This window comes from Gnatocerus cornutus, unplaced genomic scaffold (genome assembly GCF_029298725.1).
Source record: "Gnatocerus cornutus isolate USDA-ARS CGAHR unplaced genomic scaffold, icGnaCorn1.1 ctg00000023.1, whole genome shotgun sequence".
In the NCBI taxonomy this organism is placed as follows: domain Eukaryota; kingdom Metazoa; phylum Arthropoda; class Insecta; order Coleoptera; family Tenebrionidae; genus Gnatocerus; species Gnatocerus cornutus.
The window spans coordinates 3,863,178-3,882,417 of NW_028275375.1; the positions used below are offsets into that span (position 1 = coordinate 3,863,178).

Sequence of the window (19,240 nt, forward strand, 5' to 3'; positions counted from 1 at the left end):
TCAGAACAATTTTTAGAAAAAAATTAATTTTAGAGACAACGAAAATTTTGCAACCCAGCGAGATGTTTTGAAAAATTTAGAAGTTGCTTCTTTTTAGAACTACAACTTGATACTAGCGGACAATATTCTTTAGGTGTTGTCCAATTACTGTACAAAAACACAGAGATATACATTAAAAAGAACAATTTTGAATTTTTAGAACCCACAAAAATCTTGATTTTTGTCCTAAAAAATCTATAATTTCGTTTGCTTTAGGACTATAAATTTAAAGTTTGCAGAAATGGTTCTTTCAATCTCATCTAGAAATTTTCCGAACTTGCAAAAATATACCAAAATCAGGAGAATTTTTGGATAATTTTGAATTTTGCGTTACACTTGGAAATTTTGCGATGAGTCGACACATCCTTAAAGGTTAGTAAATAGGTCACTGATGCGACTAAAAGGTTGATATCTGCACAGATTTAAAAAAAATACGCTAAACAGAACAATTTTTAGAAAAATTTTAATTTTGGAGACAACGAAATGTCTATAAATATTTTTTGGGGCACTAAATGTAGGCAACCCAAAATCCACTTTTTTGTCAACTTGTGGGAGAAAAGTTAAGTTTCCCAGGAAGCTGACGGCATGGTGACGTGTTCTCGAGCAATTTTCTACAATCCAAGAAGTCAACCATCTCCTGCAGGGTTCTCGTCCCCGCTCGCCTCTTCGTCCTCTCGGATGGCCGCGGTGAACCCCGTCGCATTATTCGAATGATAAATAAACGCCGTAAATGCATTATGCCTTTTATTCTTTTAGGAATTTTCGGTGAGACCTGCGGCTTGTAAAAGGTATACGTGCCTAGTTAAAAGCGCGTTCTTTGCAATAAATTCAACGAATGATGTCCATCGGAACTTTGAGCTTCGTTTTATTACGATCTATTAAAACAGCGGCGTTCTTAGTTTTATATCAGCGAGGTTAAAGCGAATCATAAATTAAAATATTCAAGCCATCATTACAAAGTATTCGCAATTGGACAGCGATAAAGTCGAGGCGATAAAATCCGGGATTAAATCGATGCAATATGTAATTTAAAATGGATAAAATCTTGATAGGATGAGGTCCTAAATTGTGGCGGTTTTCATCCAGGACACCCGAAAATAGACAAGATAAATGTTGATGACTTTAAAAAACCGACGACTTGCTATAAAAAGACGGAGATCCATCTTGTGACTGTTCACATAATTAAACGTGGCGATTTTTCAGTTTCTACAGCGTGCTGATAAATTGACGGGATTGTGTTCTATTCCACTGATAACAACTCACCGTTATTACTGTTATTAGATATTGATATATTACTCTGTTAACTGCCAACAGTAATTAAATTAATTTTTATCCGATCGCAATTAATTGATTAAATTCTCAGAAATAGTCTCCAAAACACACTCAAGCACCAAGTCCTTGAAATTTCTTTCGTCTTCACGATAATGCAAAGTGACAATGACGTGGTTATCTCATTTTTTACGAGCTGTTTGGTGATGGGTGAAGGTTCGAAAAAGTCGGGCGATAATATCAATTTTGGAAATGGTAAAGCTGTGATTTCACATGTTATTTGACAGGAAATATTTTTCCATAAATCTTTGAAATCTATTTTTATCAGTTCCGCCGAATGTTTTTATTGGCCAGCACAAAGAGAAATCGCCGGATTTTATGAAATATGTGACTTTTACGGAAAGTTTGTTAAATTTTGAGAAGTCAGAAAGTCAAAGCATCTAAAGTCAAAAAATGAGAATTTTATTATCCTCTTGTTTGTAAATTGCTGAGAGATTAAAGGGCCTCGAAGGATCTCAAGGATGTGAATGTAAAAAATTCAAAATTTTGAAGCTACAAGTGCCTTAGAAATCAAAAATTATTTTTAAATCTTCAAATTTTCAAATTTTTTATATTGCTGGTCTATTTTTCGACCATTAGAATGAAGAAATTAGTAAAAAATATAGCAAAAAAATACAAACAGGCTCCGAAACTAGCAGGAATAATTGGGATAAATGTCACTGAAATGACAGGACTGTGTTAGAAAATTTTCAACCCAAAACGCAGCTCGCATACATAGAAATTTCAAAATTTTGTTGCAACGAAGTGGTTTAGAGATCAGAAATTAATTTCAAATTTTCACTAAGCTCTAATTTTACTTCAAAAGTGATTTTCGAAGTCCAAAAAACGCAGTGATATTAAAAAAAATTGCCTTTTCTAGCCAATTTTTCAAATTATGTTTTCCCACCGCCATCATACCACAAATGAAAAAATTGAAAAAAAAAATTCAATCGTAGCCTGAAACTTTAGCTTTAACGTGAAATAATTGTCGCCGAAATTGCAGGGCTGTATTAAAAAATTTTTGACCAGAAAAGTAACTCGGTTAGAATTTCGATGCTTCGAACTGCCTGAGACATTAGACGTTAATTTCAAATCTTTACTTATTTTACTTCAAAAGTGGTTCTTAATGTCCAAAAATCGCAGAAAAATAAAGAATTTCTGGCATTTTTAGTAGTTTTTTCAAAATAGGACTTTCGACTGTTATAATTGTGAAATCAGTGAAAACAAAATTTAAAAAAAATACAAGCGGGCCCCGAAACTAGCAGGAATAAGTGGGATAAATGTCACTGAAATGACAGGACTGTGTTAGAAAATTTTGAACCCAAAACGCAGCTCGCATAATTTCAAAATTTTGTTGCAACGAAGTGGTTTAGAGATCAGAAATTAATTTCAAATTTTCACTAAGCTCTAATTTTACTTCAAAAGTGATTTTCAAAGTCCAAAAAACGCAGGAATATTAAAAAAAATGCCTTTTCTAGCCAATTTTTCAAACTATGTTTTCCGGCCGTCATCATACCACAAATGAAAAAATTGAAAAAAAAAATACAAACGTAGCCTGAAACTTTAGCTTTAACGTGAAATAATTGTCGCCGAAATTGCAGGGCTGTATTAAAAATTTTTTGACCAGAAACGTAACTCGGTTAGAATTTCGATGCTTCGAACTGCCTGAGACATTAGACGTTAATTTCAAATCTTTACTTATTTTACTTCAAAAGTGGTTCTTAATGTCCAAAAATCGCAGAAAAATAAAGAATTTCTGGCATTTTTAGTAGTTTTTTCAAAATAGGACTTTCGACTGTTATAATTGTGAAATCACTGAAAACAAAATTAAAAAAAAATGCAAGCGGGTTCTGAATTTTTCGCTTTAGCGTGACGCTAACTTCATTGCAATTGCAGGATTGGATTAAATATTTTGGACTCGAAACGCAGCTTGCACAAGATAAAAAAATAAGTATTTTTGTTTGTTGTTAGTAAATTTTTTGAAAATATGACTTTGGACCCATTTAATTACGAAACCAATAAAAAAATTGTTAAAAGGATTCCAATACTTTCGCCCTCATATGATTTAAATACCATGAAATTGCAGGACTGGTTTAAAAAATTTGGAGCCCGAAATTCCAAAAACTGAAATTTCGAGAACTCTAAAAAACAATTTTATCAAGTATATTTGTGAAAATAGGAGTGGTGGATTTTAGAATTCCAAAACTCAAACGCTTCAAAAAACTTTATTATTCCACCGCATATTTTTGTACAAAGTTTGGATTTCCGTTGTCATTAAACGTAATTACATAGAATTTTTATTTTGATGGCAGAGCTTCGCTTTAACAGTCTTTTATGACAAAAATGCGAAGAATTTCCAACGCAAACTGTACCATTTAACAGCAAATAAACCAAACAATAATCATAGAATTCTCTCTTTAATGTGCCACATTTCTCCGAAGGCATAAACTGAGTAATTCTGAGCGGCAGATCCGGTAAAACTCCGCAGAATCGAACCTCGTTCCGGATCCCCGGATCCGGCGGAGCCGCGTGCCCGGGCATTGTTTCAGTGATTATCATAGCAGTGACGGAACCCACGCGCAAGACGTACGCTATTGGCTGGCACAAATCCTCCTATCGCCATTGGTCACCTAGTGACGGATGAGTAGCTTTTGTCTGTTGTCTGACAGGTGGGATAATAGTATTTCCGAACAATGGCGAGACGAAAATATGTCCGTTGACGCGCAGACCCGAACCACTGCCAGAAATTAAAACTTTAGAAGAGGCGGAATCGAATTTGGCCGCTGTCAAAGGACACGACTCGTGAATGCAGATCGACAACCCTAATATGAATAAAATATGCAACACAGAGGGATTGTCGGGACGTCTTTTGTGCTCGCGTTTGTTTGCCGTTTCTTTGAGGAGGTTTTGATTCTCTCTCGACCGAATTAAATTTGCATCGGGAAAAGCGAAATTCTAATGATACGGACCTTGGACTCTTGCTGTTGTTGCTGGGAGATGAGCTGCTCTCGGACCATCTGAAGTTGGAAGATTAATTCCGACAACTTCCGGTCTTTTTCCATGAAGTTATCACCGGAGAGGGCTTGCTGGATCGCAGCGGTCGGCTCCACGTCTCTGGAACAAGAAGGGGCGCTGTACTAAAGGTACGATTTGAATAATGATGAACGAACACAAGGGATGTGTGCTTACTCTAGTCCAACAGTTTACATAATTTAGATACGCTGTGGGGTCACCACACCATGCAGGAACATGTCAAAAAGAAGAATTGCGGCTCTGGCGGCATTTGCTAGAGAGCCTGTAATTTCAACCCTTAAAACCACTAAGCCTGAAACCCTGAAATCCAAGGAACCTGAACTTTCTTGTTTCATTGATTAATTTCGTGAAAAAGCCGTTTTCAGCGCGCAAAGTTTCCATCCCTCGGAATAAAGGCATCCAATCACACAGACCAGGGATTCAAGTCGCAAGTGCGAGATGGATGTATGTATTCATAATAAAATAACGAATTATTATGCAGGAGGCGTCTTGCGTCCGCTCGGGAACTAATTTGATCATTGAAATGCATTACACTACAAATAAACTGCATTGACCTGGTGCAACATGCTCGGTACGGTCAAGGAACACGCCGTCGTTGAGATGAGAAGAGTGTTGCATCAGGACTTCCATCTGAATGCTGAACGGATGAATGTAATGCATAATAGAGCAGTGGAGATTTAATATAAATTTTAAATGTGTTTCCGAAAGGTCCGTATCACTGCTGCTCAGCAATGCAAGTTTAATAAGAGAGTTTTACAATGTTGGTGTCACCTTTCGACTTTTTTTTGTTGGAGTACCACAAAGCCTATCGCTGTCTGGTATAAAATATCACACAAATGACTTTGAGCCCATTAAATCGATCGGCGATAACAAACATAGACTATAACAATAAAGTGTGTTGTCATATCCAATTGTCTGAAAGACATAATCTAACATTGTAACTTCTTACATAAATCTTTGTTTCCGTTGTGTGATAAACTATTGATTTATGTTGAGTACAACGAAGAGTAGACATAATGAATGGATAATAGTTCGATAAGGAAAAAAAACACGCGCGCATATGTATTGGCGACATAATAGAAAAAGCGGAAAAGAATTGGGTTAATCGGGTACTGAAGTTATCAATGTGTATATTTGGAGTAAAGGTCAAGGTTAATGTTGATATTGTAGTCGTGTAAGTGGTTAGAACGCAATTGATGGCGAGCTGATGGCCATGCGAGGTGGTAATGACGGGAAGGTCTTCAAATTTGCAAACAGATTGCTCGTTTGATTTATGAAAAATATGCTTTTTGCCACTTCTTTTTATTTCTAATTTTAACTTAGAAGGCCAAGAAGGAGATGTGCACAATTTTATTATTTGGCTGTGTGCAAAAATGTGTACTTTATGCAATTTTCGGTTCATCCTAAAAGTAAAAATTTCTAAAATCGGTTGTTTTTGCTCTATTTTTCTGAAATTTGGCACCCTCAGTAACCAAGTCAATATAAGTAATCTCCTCGAATTTTATTTCTGTGGGGTGAAAATTGCCAGAGTTACCACCCTTAATACATTTTTTCAAAAAATTTGGGTTCTTCCTCAAAATAAAAAATCAAATTTTGTTTCTTCTAGTCAATTTATAACTTTGCTATTTAGCACACTTAATTAGAAAGTCGCAATTTGTAACCTCCCCAAATTTAATTCCTGTAGCATTAAAATTATTAGAATTACAACCCTTAATAACAAATTTTTGCCCCCAGAGTTTAGTATTTGTAAAAAAATTATTTCTAAAATCAGTTGCTTCTGCTCTATAATTCTGATATTTGGCACAGTTAATAACCAAACCTAAATTAGGCACCAATTTTTGTTCATCCCTAAATGAAAAATTTAAAATTTTGTCTCTTCTAGTCAATTTATAATTTTGCCATTTAGCACTGTTAATAAGCAAGTCTAAATTAGTAACCTCCCCTAATTTTATAGCAGTAGCGTGAACATTTTAAGAACTACAACCCTTAATAACAAATTTTTGCAGTTTTCGAAAAAAATAAAAATTTCTAAAATCAGTAGCTTCTAATCTATAATTCTTAAATTTGGCACAGTTGATAACTAAGTATTAATTAGTTACCTCCCAAAATCTGATTGCATTAACTTTAAAATTACTAGAGTTACAACCCTTAACAACAAATTTTCGCAGTTTTTTGCATTTTCAAAAAAATTAAAATTTCCAAAATTAGTTTTGACTGCTCAATAAATCTGAGATTTGACACAGTTGATAACTAAGTCTAAGTTAATAATTTCCCCAAATTTGATATTTGTGGCGTTAAAATTACCAAAGTTGTACCCTTTAACTAATTTTTTTAGAAAATTTTGGTTCATCCTTAAATAAAAAGCTTAAAATTTTGTCTCTTTGGGTAAATGTATAATTTTGCCCTTTAGCCCTTAATTAACAAGATGCAGTTACTAACCTCCCAAAATTTAATAGCACTAGCATTAAAATTGTAAGAATTACCACTCTTAATAACAAATTTGGGAAATTTTCCAAAAAAATAAAATTTCTAAAATCAGTTCCTTCTACTATATAATTCTGAAATTTGGCACAGTTGGTAACTAAATTGTAATTAGTAACCTCCCCAAATATGATTGCTTTGACGTTAAAATTACAAGAGTTACAACCCTTAATAACAATATTTTCGCAATTTTCAGTATTTCCAAAAAAAAATAAAAATTCTAAAATCAGTTGTTTTTATTCCATAATTCGGAAATTTGGCACAGTTGGTACCTAAGTCTTGGTTAGTAACTTCTCCAAATTTAATTGCTGTGGCGTTAAAATTACCCGAATTACAAGATTTTAAGTATTTTTTGAATTTTTCAGTTTCAGTTCAAATTCCTAAATTTTTCTTACTTGACTTACAATTTTGCCATTTGGCTCAGCTAATAAGCAACTCCAAATTACCAACCTCCCCAAATTTCATTGTTGTAGCGTTAAAATTACCAAAGTTACAGCTTTTATCATATTTTTTCACTATTCTCTAAACCAAAATTTTCAATTTTTTTTTCTTTTGGTATATGCATAACTTTGAAATCTGGTGCAGTAAATAAGCACGTCTAACCCAATAACGCCCCCATATATAATTGCAATAGCGTTAAAATGGCCAACCCTTAATAAAAAATTCGCAGTTTTTGGTTCACGCAAAGAGTAAAAATTTCCATAATCAGTTGCTCATGCTCTATAAATCTGAAATTTGGCACAGTAAGTAATTGAGTCTAAATTAGAAATCTCCCCAAATTTGGTTGTTGTGGCGTTTAAATTACGAAATATACAGCTTCATCTTTGATTTTGACTAGTCTGTACACAATGTTGAAATTTTGCAAGTTTAAATGAGTAACTGCACCAAATTTAGTTGCTTTAAGAAAATGTAGCCCTTGTAGTCACAATAATTAAATGAATTTTAGAATTTCACACCTAAAATCTATTGATATTATAATACGACACAATTCTCATCTCAGCGCGATTTCTATTTTCCTTTGATATTATTTCAGGAAGTTCAAAACTAAAGCCGATCTAAATATTTTAGCTCATAAAACTTTCGATGTTTCAACAGTTTACCTGAAAATGCAGTAAATTCGGAAAGAACAAAGTCGTGGTAGCGTTTCTTTGTAAATCCGAAGAATATAATCATTTTTCAGTTTTATAAATCAATAAATTTATTACAAACATTCCGCCTGCCTCGCTCGTTGCCTCGGCCCTGAAAATTTCCGAATATTTTTGGTACTTACGAATTGTGCGTCGAGTTGGGCGTCGAGGACGGCGTCGGCCTCTTCTCTTCTTTAATGGTGCTGTTGTTGATTTTGGAAGTGAGCCTCTTGAGCACATCGTCCATGGATCTCTTCATGGGATGCGAGGAACTATTATTATTGTGTAAACTACTGTTATTATTATTGTAATGTAAGCTAGTCTTTAAGTCGGAAGTTGGCGAACTACACTCTGACGAATTCCGTCGTCTTTCGTCGGCATGCAGCGAGAGCGCCGCGATGCCCGACGGCATGAGCACATTACTCGGCGCCTCTGAACACATTCGAGCCGTTTTGCTCGGAGGCGGCGTCCGATCGTCGTCGTCTACTTCGCTGCCTGAAACACTCGGAGATGACGATTCGGAAAGTTTATAAAACGCGCTGGAATTATTGACCATCGTGCCGCTTCCGGCGCCGATGTCTTCTTCGCCGACGTCGCTGAGATTGTTACTGCTGGTTTCATCCAGGTCCGTTAAACCGCCGCCGTCGCTGCCGCCGCCCACGATCGTCGGGGGCAGCGGGCCACCACCGCCGTCTGATGCGCCTTCTTGAAGCTTCGTTGGAGGACTCTTCCGCTTCGAAGACATATTTCTGGAAGGAAAAACGAGCGGTTAGTGCGGCCTCCGATGCTTTTATTGTCGTGTTTGACTTTAGCCTCAATAAAAACGCGAAATTGTGTACAGAATTCCCGAAAGCTAAACAAATCGCCGTTAACAACCTGACGACGAATTTATTGTAACAAACTTATTTAGCATTTGTTTTCACTAACTTTTTACAATCGTGTTTAGACGATGAAACATAAACTGTTTGAACAAAAGTACCAATTATTATCTGCACTTAATATACTCGACGTTCCCGGAATAGACAACTCTGTGGCTGAACGAACAAACTTACATACTGGATGACGTACAAACTCATTTATAATTGCGGTTACAATGCGTAAAAGCGGGAGATGCATTGTCTAAACTACGAGAATATCTGATGAGTGTAAGAAAAACAAACAGTAAAATATTATGTTATGGATTTTCTTCATCTTTAATATTGTTTATACTGACTTTGTTAATGTTTGGCGGTAAACCAAACTTAACAAAACCTCAAATCTCAACTATAAATTACTTCACCGGATTATTTGCAGTACCTTCATTTCGCAAATGATCAAAATTTTACGGCGACCGCCTAACGTGAAGGATCCACGAATGTAAGTGGGCCGCAGATGCGCCTGCCTCGGTTCACACATTTTTTGCAATTCCTAGAAAATCCTGACTAAATTTCAAATTTTAGCTTCGCCTTGCAAATTAAAATTTCTAAAAGTTGTGCCTTTGGATCGACAATTTTGTAATTTGGTAGAATTAATACACGACTTAATAACAAATTAAGAATTTTAACAAAAGATGTTGGCAATTGTTGATTCGTATTCAAAATAAAAATTTCTAAAATTTTAGTTTTTCGCTCTACAATATTGCAACCTAGTAGAGTTAATAACTTATTTAAAGAGAGTAACACAGAGTAGCACAAAAATTATCAAAATTACGAATTTTACCAAAGGATGTGGTCAATTTTTGCTTCGTCTTCAAAATAAAAATTTCTAAAATCTGAGCCTCTCAAGCTATACTTTTGCAATTTAGTAGAGTTAATAAACTATTCAAAAAGAGTAACTGCCTAAAATTTCGTAGCCGTAGCGCTAAAATTGTCAAAATTACATTTTTTTTTAATTGTGTCAATTTTTTGCTTCGTTTTCAAAATAAAAATTTCGAAAATCTGAGTCTCTCGAGCTACACTTTTGCAATTTGACAGAGTTAATAAACTATTCAAAAAGAGTAACTTCTTCAAATTTCGTAGCCGTAGCACAAAAATTATCAAAACTACGAATTTTACCACAAGATGTTGGCAATTTTTGCTTCGTCTTCAAAACGAAAATTTCTAAAATTTGAGACTCCCGTTCTACAATTTTTTAATTAGGTAGAGTTAATAAACTATTCAAAAAAAGAAACTTTCCTATATTTCGTAGCCGTAGCACAAAAATTGTCAAAATTACAAATTTTTCTAAAAAATTGTGTCAATTTTTTGTTTCGTCTTCAAAATGAAAATTTCTAAAATTTGAGTTTCCCGCTCTACACTTTTGCAATTTGGTAGAGTTAATAAACTATTTAAAAAGAGTAACTTCCCCAAATTTCGTAGCCGTAGCACAGAAATTATCAAAATTACGGATTTTACCAAAGGATGTTGGCAATTTTTGCTTCGTCTTCAAAACGAAAATTTCTAAAATTTGTGTCCCCCGTGCCACAATTTTGCAACTTGGTAGGGTTAGAAAGCAATTCAAAAGGAGTAACCACTCAAAATTTCGTAGCCGTAGCACAAAAATTATTAAAACTACGAATTTTACCACAAGATGTTGGCAATTTTTGCTTCGTCTTCAAAACGAAAATTTCTAAAATCTGTGTCCCCGTGCTACAATTTTGCAACTTGGTAGAGTTAGTAAGCAATTCAAAAGGAGTAACCACTCAAAATTTCGTAGCCGTAGCACAAAAATTATTAAAACTACGAATTTTACCACAAAATGTTGGCAATTTTTGCTTCGTCTTCAAAACGAAAATTTCTAAAATTTGAGTCTCCCGCTCTACACTTTTTTAATTATGTAGAGTTAATAAAGTATTGGAAAAGAGTAACTTCCTCAAATTTCGTAGCCGTAGCACAAAAATTATCAAAATTACGGATTTTACCAAAGGATGTGGTCAATTTTTGCTTCGTCTTCAAAATAAAAATTTCTAAAATATGAGCGTTTTGAGCTATACTTTTGCAATTTGGTAGAGTTAATAAACTATTCAAAAAGAGAAACTTTCCCAAATTTCGTAGCCCTAGCACAAAAATTATCAAAACTACGAATTTTACCACAAGATGTTGGCAATTTTTGCTTCGTCTTCAAAACGAAAATTTCTAAAATCTGTGTCCCCGTGCCACAATTTTGCAACTTGGTAGAGTTAGTTAGTAATTCAAAAGGAGTAACTCTCAAAATTTCGTAGCCTTAGTATAGAAATTATCAAAATTACGAATTTCTCAAAAGATGTTAGCAATTTTTGCTTCGTCTTCAAAATATTTTTTTTTAAATCTGAGTCTTTTACGCTACAATTTTGCAATTTGACATAGTTAATAACATATTAAAAAAGAGTAATTTCTCCAAATTTCGTAGCCGTAGCACAAAAATTATCAAAATTACGAATTTTAGTTGAGGATATCAAAAATTGTTGGTTTCCTTTTAAAATAAAAATTTCTAAAATTTGAATCTTTTGCTTTATGTTTTTGAACTTAACTGGTAGAGTTAATAGGCGGCTCAAAAATAGTAACTTCCCCAAATTTCGTAGGTGTAGCATGAAAATTCTATAAATTACGAAATTTAGTTGAAGACATCGAAAATTATTGCTAGGCGCTTTTTTCGGACGAGATGCAGAAACCTGAGCTGCGCCAAAAATGTCAGTTTTTGCTTTGTCTTCCAAATGAAAATTTCTAAAATAGGAGTCTCCTCCTCTACCCGTTTACAATTTGGTGAAGTTAATGCACGTAAACCAAACTTATTAAAACCTCAAAACCCAACTATAATTTACTTCACCGGATTATGTGATCAAAATTTTACGGCGACCGCCCATCGTGAAGGATCCACGAATTTAAGTGGGCCGCGTGCCTCGGCCCCAGCCTCGCTCACCGTACTTTTTGCAATTCCTAGAAAATCGCGCAACGGTACCACTCAATTATATTTATGTAATTGTATAAATTAATTGAAACGAAGCCGTCTTCCGTGTTGCCGTCATTCTCGTTTTGCCTCTATAATTACCCAACAATCACGGTTTTGGTCGTTTCGGCCGAAGCTGCGAATTGTCCGTTAAATATAGTGCCCGGATTTCTCTTTTTTTGCTAAAGACTAATTCATACGTCAGTGTATCTAGTTGGCAGCGATCCGGATTCAAGAATAGGAATCTTCTTTTGTACACGTCCGCGGCTTGCTGGATGTATTATTTTCACTCCGTTTTGTTTTCGAAACAATTCAGCTTGAGATAGACACGCACGGAGAAAAACGTGGACAAAGGCGGAACAACATCGAGGTGTTTATAAAAGTGTCAGGGCTATCATCATGTTTTAATTAAAAGGACACATAAGTGGGCGCGATCGTACAATCGCGTTTACTTCCAATAACTTCAGCGATTATTCTTAATTAATAGGTGCGGACGGATTGGAAGAGTCTCAATTTTTTTTTCTCTTAAGGTCAACATCTCCTCCCATCTTCATCTGTTTAATCAATTTTTTTTGATTGACTGGGCTGACAGCGATCTTTCTCGGCACAGCTGACAGATTACAATTACGTAACGGATAAATAATACATCACAATAAAGATTATTGTAATGTTTCACGCCGCTTGCACGTTGTCCGGTTGGTATAATCTCAATTATGATAAATTTAGATTGTGATTACATTATTATAGGAGCGATAATGTCGTGACCCCGTGTCGCAGCCAATTATCCTTTCGAGAAATCAACAGATTGTCGCGCGACATGCGGTCGATCTGCACGGCGCCTTGGGCTAATGCAGTTGCAGGTTCATCTCAAATTTTGTTTGTTTATTCGAGAGTTGGATGGGATCTCATTTTTGTGGTGATGACCGAGTTTGATATTTTGGCAATGAATCGTTCATTTTTTCAACGATATTTTGTAAATCTTTACTTTCTTAACCAAAATCTATCGGATTTAGAGGACTAAATAGAAAGTTTTTACAATTTTCACAATAAAAAATTTCCATTTTTTCCTTGTGCAGATACAATATTGTAATTTCCGGTGTCAAATATGAAGATCTAAACTAGTAAATCCAGAAAATCTCGTCCCTGAAATTTTAGCTTCCCCTTGCAAATTAAAATTTCTAAAATCTGTGCCTTTTGATCGACAATTTTGTAATTTCGTGGAATTAATAACATATCCAAAAACAGTAACTTCTCCAAATTTCGTACCCGTAGCACCAAAATTATCAACACTACGAATTTTACTACAAGATGTTGGCAATTTTTGCTTCGTCTTCAAAATGAAAATTTCTAAAATTGGAGTCTTCCACATGACAATTATGCAATTTGGTAGAATTAATAAACTATTCAAAAAGAGTAACGTCTTCAAATTTCGATGTCGTAGCGCAAAAATTATCAAAATTACGAATGTTACCACAAGATGTTGGCATTTTTTGCTACGTCTTCAAAATAAAAATTTCTAAAATTTGGGTCTTTTGCTCTACAATTTTGCAATTTAGTAGAGTTAAAAAACAATTTATGGAGAGTGATATCACCAAGTTTCCTAACCGTAGCACAAAAATTATCAAAATTGCGAATTTTAACATGAAATGTTACCAATTTATGCTTCGTCTTCAAAATAAAAAATTCTAAAATCTGAGTCTCTTGCGCTACACTTTTGCAATTTAATGGAGTTAACAAATTATTCAAAAAGAGTAACGTCTCCAAATTTCGTAGCCGTAGCACAACGATTATCAAAACTACGAATTTTACCACAAGATGTTGACAATTTTTGCTACGACTTCAAAATGAAAATTTCTAAAATTCGAGTTTTCCATTCTACAACTTTGAAATTTGGTGGAACTATTCATGAATAGCAACTTCCGCAAATTTCGTAGCCGTAGCTCAAAAATTATCCAAACTAGGAATTTTAACAGGAAATGTTAGCAATTTTTGCTTCGTCTTCAGAACGAAAATTTCTAAAATCTGAGTTTCCCATGCTACACGTTTGCAATTTGGTGAAGTTAATAAACTACTCAAAAAAAGTAACCTCCCCAAATTTCGTAGCCGTAGCACCAAAATTATCAACACTACGAATTTTACTACAAGATGTTGACAATTTTTGCTTCGCCTCCAGAATGAAAATTTCTAAAATTGGAGTCTTCCACACGACAGTTACGCAATTTGGTAGAATTAATAAACTATTCAAAAAGAGTAACGTCTTCAAATTTTGTTGTCGTAGTGAAAAAATTATCAAAATTACGAATTTTAACATGTAATGTTGTCAATTTTTGCTTCGTCTTCAAAATAAAAATTTCTGAAATCTGAGTCTCTTGCGCTACACTTTTGCAATTTAATGGAGTTAATAAACTATTCAAAAAGAGTAACATCTCAAAATTTCGTAGCCGTAGCACAAAAATTATCAAAACTACGAATTTTACCACAAGAAGTTGGCAAGATGTTGACAATGAAAATTTCTAAAATTGGAGTTTTCCATTCTACAACTTTGAAATTTGGTGGAACTATTCATGAATAGCAACTTCCACAAATTTCGTAGCCGTAGCTCAAAAATTATCCAAACTACGAATTTTAACAGGAAATGTTAGCAATTTTTGCTTCGTCTTCAGAACGAAAATTTCTAAAATCTGATGAGTTTCCCATGCTACACGTTTGCAATTTGGTGAAGTTAATAAACTACTCAAAAAAAGTAACCTCCCCAAATTTCGTAGCCTAACACAAAAATTTCCAAATCTACGAATTTTTTCTACAAATGTTGGCAATTTTTGCTTCGTCTTCAAAATAAAAATTTCTAAAATTGGAGTCTTCCGTTCTACAACTTTGAAATTTTGTAGAGTTAATAAGTAATTCAAAAGGCGTAACCACTCAAAATTTCGTAGCTGAATCACAAAAATTATCAAAATTACGAATTTTTCAAAAGATGTTAGCAATTTTTTCTTCGTCTTCAAAATAAAAATTTCTAAAATCTGAGTCTCCCGCCCTACAATTTTGGAATTTGGCAGAGTTAATAAACTATTCAAATGAAGTAACTTCTCGAAATTTCGTAGTTTTAGGACAAAAAATATCCAATTTAAGAATTTTAACAAACGGTGTCGCCCCGAAAAATGCCAATTTTTTTACAAAATTGCACAATTTAGGCAAGAAAAAGCGAAGCCACTTCTTTTCGCATCCCCCGCAACCGAATGTTAAAAAGTGGTTTATAGGAGGGCGCCGGGACGCGTCCCCGTTCCGTCGTCGACTTTCGCACGACCTGACGAAGATGATGAATGTGTGTGTTGGTCGTAAACAAGCATCATGTGTGTTATTCTAAGGAAGCGAACATCCGCCTTTCGGTGAAATATCGCCTTGTCTCTGAACAATCCTAAACAAGTCGTACTTTTGTCCTCAACCCCCTGCTAGATGATGCGTTAGTAAAACGGTTCGCCGGATCCTCAGCGGAAAATAAATAGGCTTTGATGGCCGTACAAATAGGAAACCGAAGTCGGAGAATAAATAAAGCCACCCTTTGAGTTATTGTATCAATTTTTTTCCGAGTAAATGCGATGTGTTGCTCGTATAATAGCGTGCCGTGTTTGACATTCATCAAGAGCAAAAGTCCGGAGCAGGTTCGCTCCGGGATCTTGAAATTGATTAAGTACAGCAGCAAGAAACAACAGAAGTGCGTCCATAACTTAGGAAAATACAAACATAACGCGAGTAATGGACAAGTACAAGAAATCCAATTACTGAAATAACTAAAACGCATTTTATTCCGGCTCGTTTATCAGACGACTACCACTCTTCATATATGGGCATATCTGGGTGACGTCGCATGAATGAATGGCAAATATCACCATTAAACGCAAGCGAGTTATTACACCTGGAAAAAACGCTGCCCGGATTTATAACTTAATGGACGCCGACTGAAACGTCCATAAAAGCGCTAATAATCGTAAAGCGCTTACAATTAAAACGCATTATGAAAATTTTACGCAACCGCCGTTTGTTGTATTTCAATAACAATTCATTTTTACGTCTCATTTCGTTTCTTTCGCAATTCACCGAGACAATCAGAAATTCCGGGCGGGTCAAGTGTGTCGTCGATATCCGAGGAAAATGACTTCCGAGATGAACAAGCGGACTTGATGACACGCATTGTGACTGTCATTATGTAAACGCTGGAGCTTTTATTATGTGGAGACTGGAGGGTGGCTACCCCGAACTCTGGATGACACACGAGTACGTGTAATGCTTTGACGAACAATAGACTTCTTTTATTACGGCTGATCTGTTGCCATTAGGTCATTACATGTGTATGTGGGGCTTCGGCATTGTTAGCGCGGGTTGACGCTCCGCAATAACTCTTATTAGTCCGTCAATTTATGTCCAAAACATTCTCCGGTACCTATTTTCTTGTCAAAGCAGAATTAAACACGTTTCGCAGAGAACAGCCATTGTATGGATCACAGTTGTTTGATGACAAACTATTGAAATTATTGAGGAAATTTTTTCTTATTCTAAGACTTGCAAAATTCGTCTTAAGTTTCTAGTTTCTTATGGAGTCACTAGAATCCGGAAAGTCCGGAGAGTCCAAAAACCGTAAGATTTAACGAATTTTACAGAAAATTAAACAATTAATAACCCTGTATATGAAAAAAAATAAATAGTAAACCTCGGCTCCGCCTCGGGTTTGTATACTATTTTATTCACACTTCAGAATTTGGAACAAAATTAAAATATAAACCTCGCCCACGCCTCGGTTTGTTTTTTATTTATTAACAATTAGAGCTTCTGACTTATAAAGTTCAAAATATTTTGAAAAATCATTGAAAAAGTGAACCTCGGCTCCGCCTCGGGTTTGTATACTATTTTATTCACACTTCAGAATTTGGAAAAAAAAATATAAACCTCGGCTACGCCTCGGTTTGTTTTTCATTTTATTAACAATTATAGCTTCTATTCTGACTTACGAAGTTCACAATATTTTGCAAAATTTTGAAATTTTTTAAATAATAGCAAACCTCGGCTACGCCTCGGTTTGTATCCTATTTTATTAACACAACTTTTATGGCTCATTTTCTAACTTTCAAAAATCTACAAGATCAAAAAACTTTTTGAAAAAACATAAAATTCAAAAACATGCAAAATTGAACCTTAAAATTCGAAGGACCTCAAAGCCTGCAAACTTGAAGTCTGTAACTGGAGCATTATAACTCCTGAATCTGAAAAGGAACTAGTCGAAGAACTCGAAGATTTGAGGCTTTAATTGAGGATTCTTACATTTATTTTAATTGAGGAACTTACAAACCAAGAAATCCTGAAAATTTGAGAGTTAACTATCAAACTCCAGAAATTCTGGAAGTTCAAAACTTTATAAACAGATCAAAACCTTAAAAATTTGAGAGCTGGAAAACCTAAAACTCGACGATTCATTACTTAAAAAAACGGCAAATTAAAGATTTTTAAAATTAAACCTTAAAATTTCAAGATTTGAATCCGCAAACTTTACACATCAAGGGCCTAAAAATTAAACATTATAACTCCTAAATTCTCAAACCTGAAGATTTGACGGCCTAATTAGAATTCTAGAGACTTTAATTTGGAAGTTCAAAATCCTAAAAACTGAGATCAAAACCTTGAAAACTTGAGAGCTGGAGAACCTAAAACTCGACGATTCATCTGTAAACTCAAAAAACTGAAAAATTCTGAAAATTGAACCTTGAAATTTCAAGGTCTGAAAAATCCAAACTTCAGACATCAAGGGCCTAAAAATTGAACCTTATAACTCCTAAATTCTCAAACCTGAAGATTTAGGGACCTAATTGAGAATTCTAGAAACTTTAATTTCGGAGTTCAAAACCATAAAAAAACTGAGATCAAAACCTTGAAAACTTGAGAGTTGATTCCAAGGGCTTGAAAATCAAACTTTATGGCTCCTGAAGCTGAGAAGGTAATCCAAGAACCTTAAGATTTGAGGGTTTAATTGAAGACTCGACAGCTTACAAATTTATGAATCCTGAAAATTTGACTATCAAACTCCTGAAATCCTGGAAGTTTAAAACCCTAAAAACCTTGAGAATTGAGAAACTCAAAAAACTCTTGAAATAGAACCTTAAATTCCCAAGAACCTAAAAGTGTGTAAACTTGAAACTCCGAGGGCCTGAGATTTAACTTTATAACGATGATAATTCTGAAAATTTGGAAGTCCATAAACTGAGATCAAAAGCTTGAAATTGTAGGAGTTGGAAACTTTAAAACCAAAAAGCTAAAACTAGTTTTTTTGAAAAAAGAATTGGGGGCCGGAAGCGTGTTGGCAACAAAATAATTTCCGCTTAATGAAGTCATCGTCGGGTCGGTCAGACGTCCACCTCGAAATTCTTGCAGTTAGAGTTTAGGTCCTCGGAAATAATTCCATCTCCTCGTTGGTAAACGTCGGAAATGAAGACGCTCCCGGGCAAGGAAGCCCTTCAAAAGGAACTAATTAAAAGTATCGTTCCTCTCTCACCTTAATACGTAATTATACGAAAACAGGCCTCATTGTGCAATGAATTTTTAAAAGCTTTGAATAATACAACGTCCATGAAAGGAAGAAAAAGCTCCGACTATAAACGCATTTATAAGCTTAATGATACATTTTTATGAAAACACGGTCGGTCTATAGAAAATATAGAAATGGCAGTCGCCAGTCGTATTGATTGGGAGCGCGCGAGCAATTTTAGACGCGACACAGCAGGGAAACAAATCTAATTTCTCAAATAAATATTTTCTTTGCTTCATTATATTATTTCTGTTTCTGTTTGGGATTCGAGGACGGCGACGTTTTCTTTCATGCTGCGCCTTTATGCGCCATTATTTCTACATCTTTACAGAGCGAGCAAACGCGATTTCCCGACAATCGGAACAGCTCCGGAACCTGGACGGTTTCCGGTCATTTTAGCAAATTCGCAAATCAAATTTGGCACTTCCTTGTTTTTTGAATTATGGATTTATTCGTTTTACACAATTCGGCTGCGCCTCGGGTTTGTATACTGTTTTTTGCACTACTAGCTTCGCTCCTACAAGAATTTTGGTGAAAAAAGTAAAAATATACGAAACTACGAAAAAAAAGATTTTTCTGGTCTGAGAGAAATTATTCCTCTCGATCTTTCGGAACTCGGGCCACAAATGCTTCTTTTTTGTGGTTTATAAATAAATTACTATACAGGGTGCTGCTTAAAAAATATTCACAATCGCGGCTCATTTTCCAATTACTACAAAATTTTGAAGAAAACATTGCAAACTGCAAACACAATTATGCCTCATATTCCGATTTTCCGAGTTCAAAAATTTTGAAAAAA

The 19,240-nt window shown here is 34.9% G+C and overlaps 1 protein-coding gene across 4 annotated transcripts in view; it reads right to left on the reverse strand.

Moving 5' to 3' along the window:
• Positions 1-19,240, reverse strand: part of LOC148166457 (uncharacterized) — a 120,527-nt gene that overhangs the window by 21,419 nt on the left and 79,868 nt on the right. For all 4 annotated transcript variants that reach the window (XM_088048836.1, XM_088048838.1, XM_088048834.1 and 1 more), the window contains 2 exons: positions 8,132-8,737; positions 4,317-4,461 (listed from right to left, as the gene is read on the reverse strand). In XM_088048836.1, coding sequence (XP_087904962.1) covers positions 4,317-4,461; positions 8,132-8,737 — 751 coding nt within the window. The remainder of the gene's footprint in view (positions 1-4,316; positions 4,462-8,131; positions 8,738-19,240) is intronic.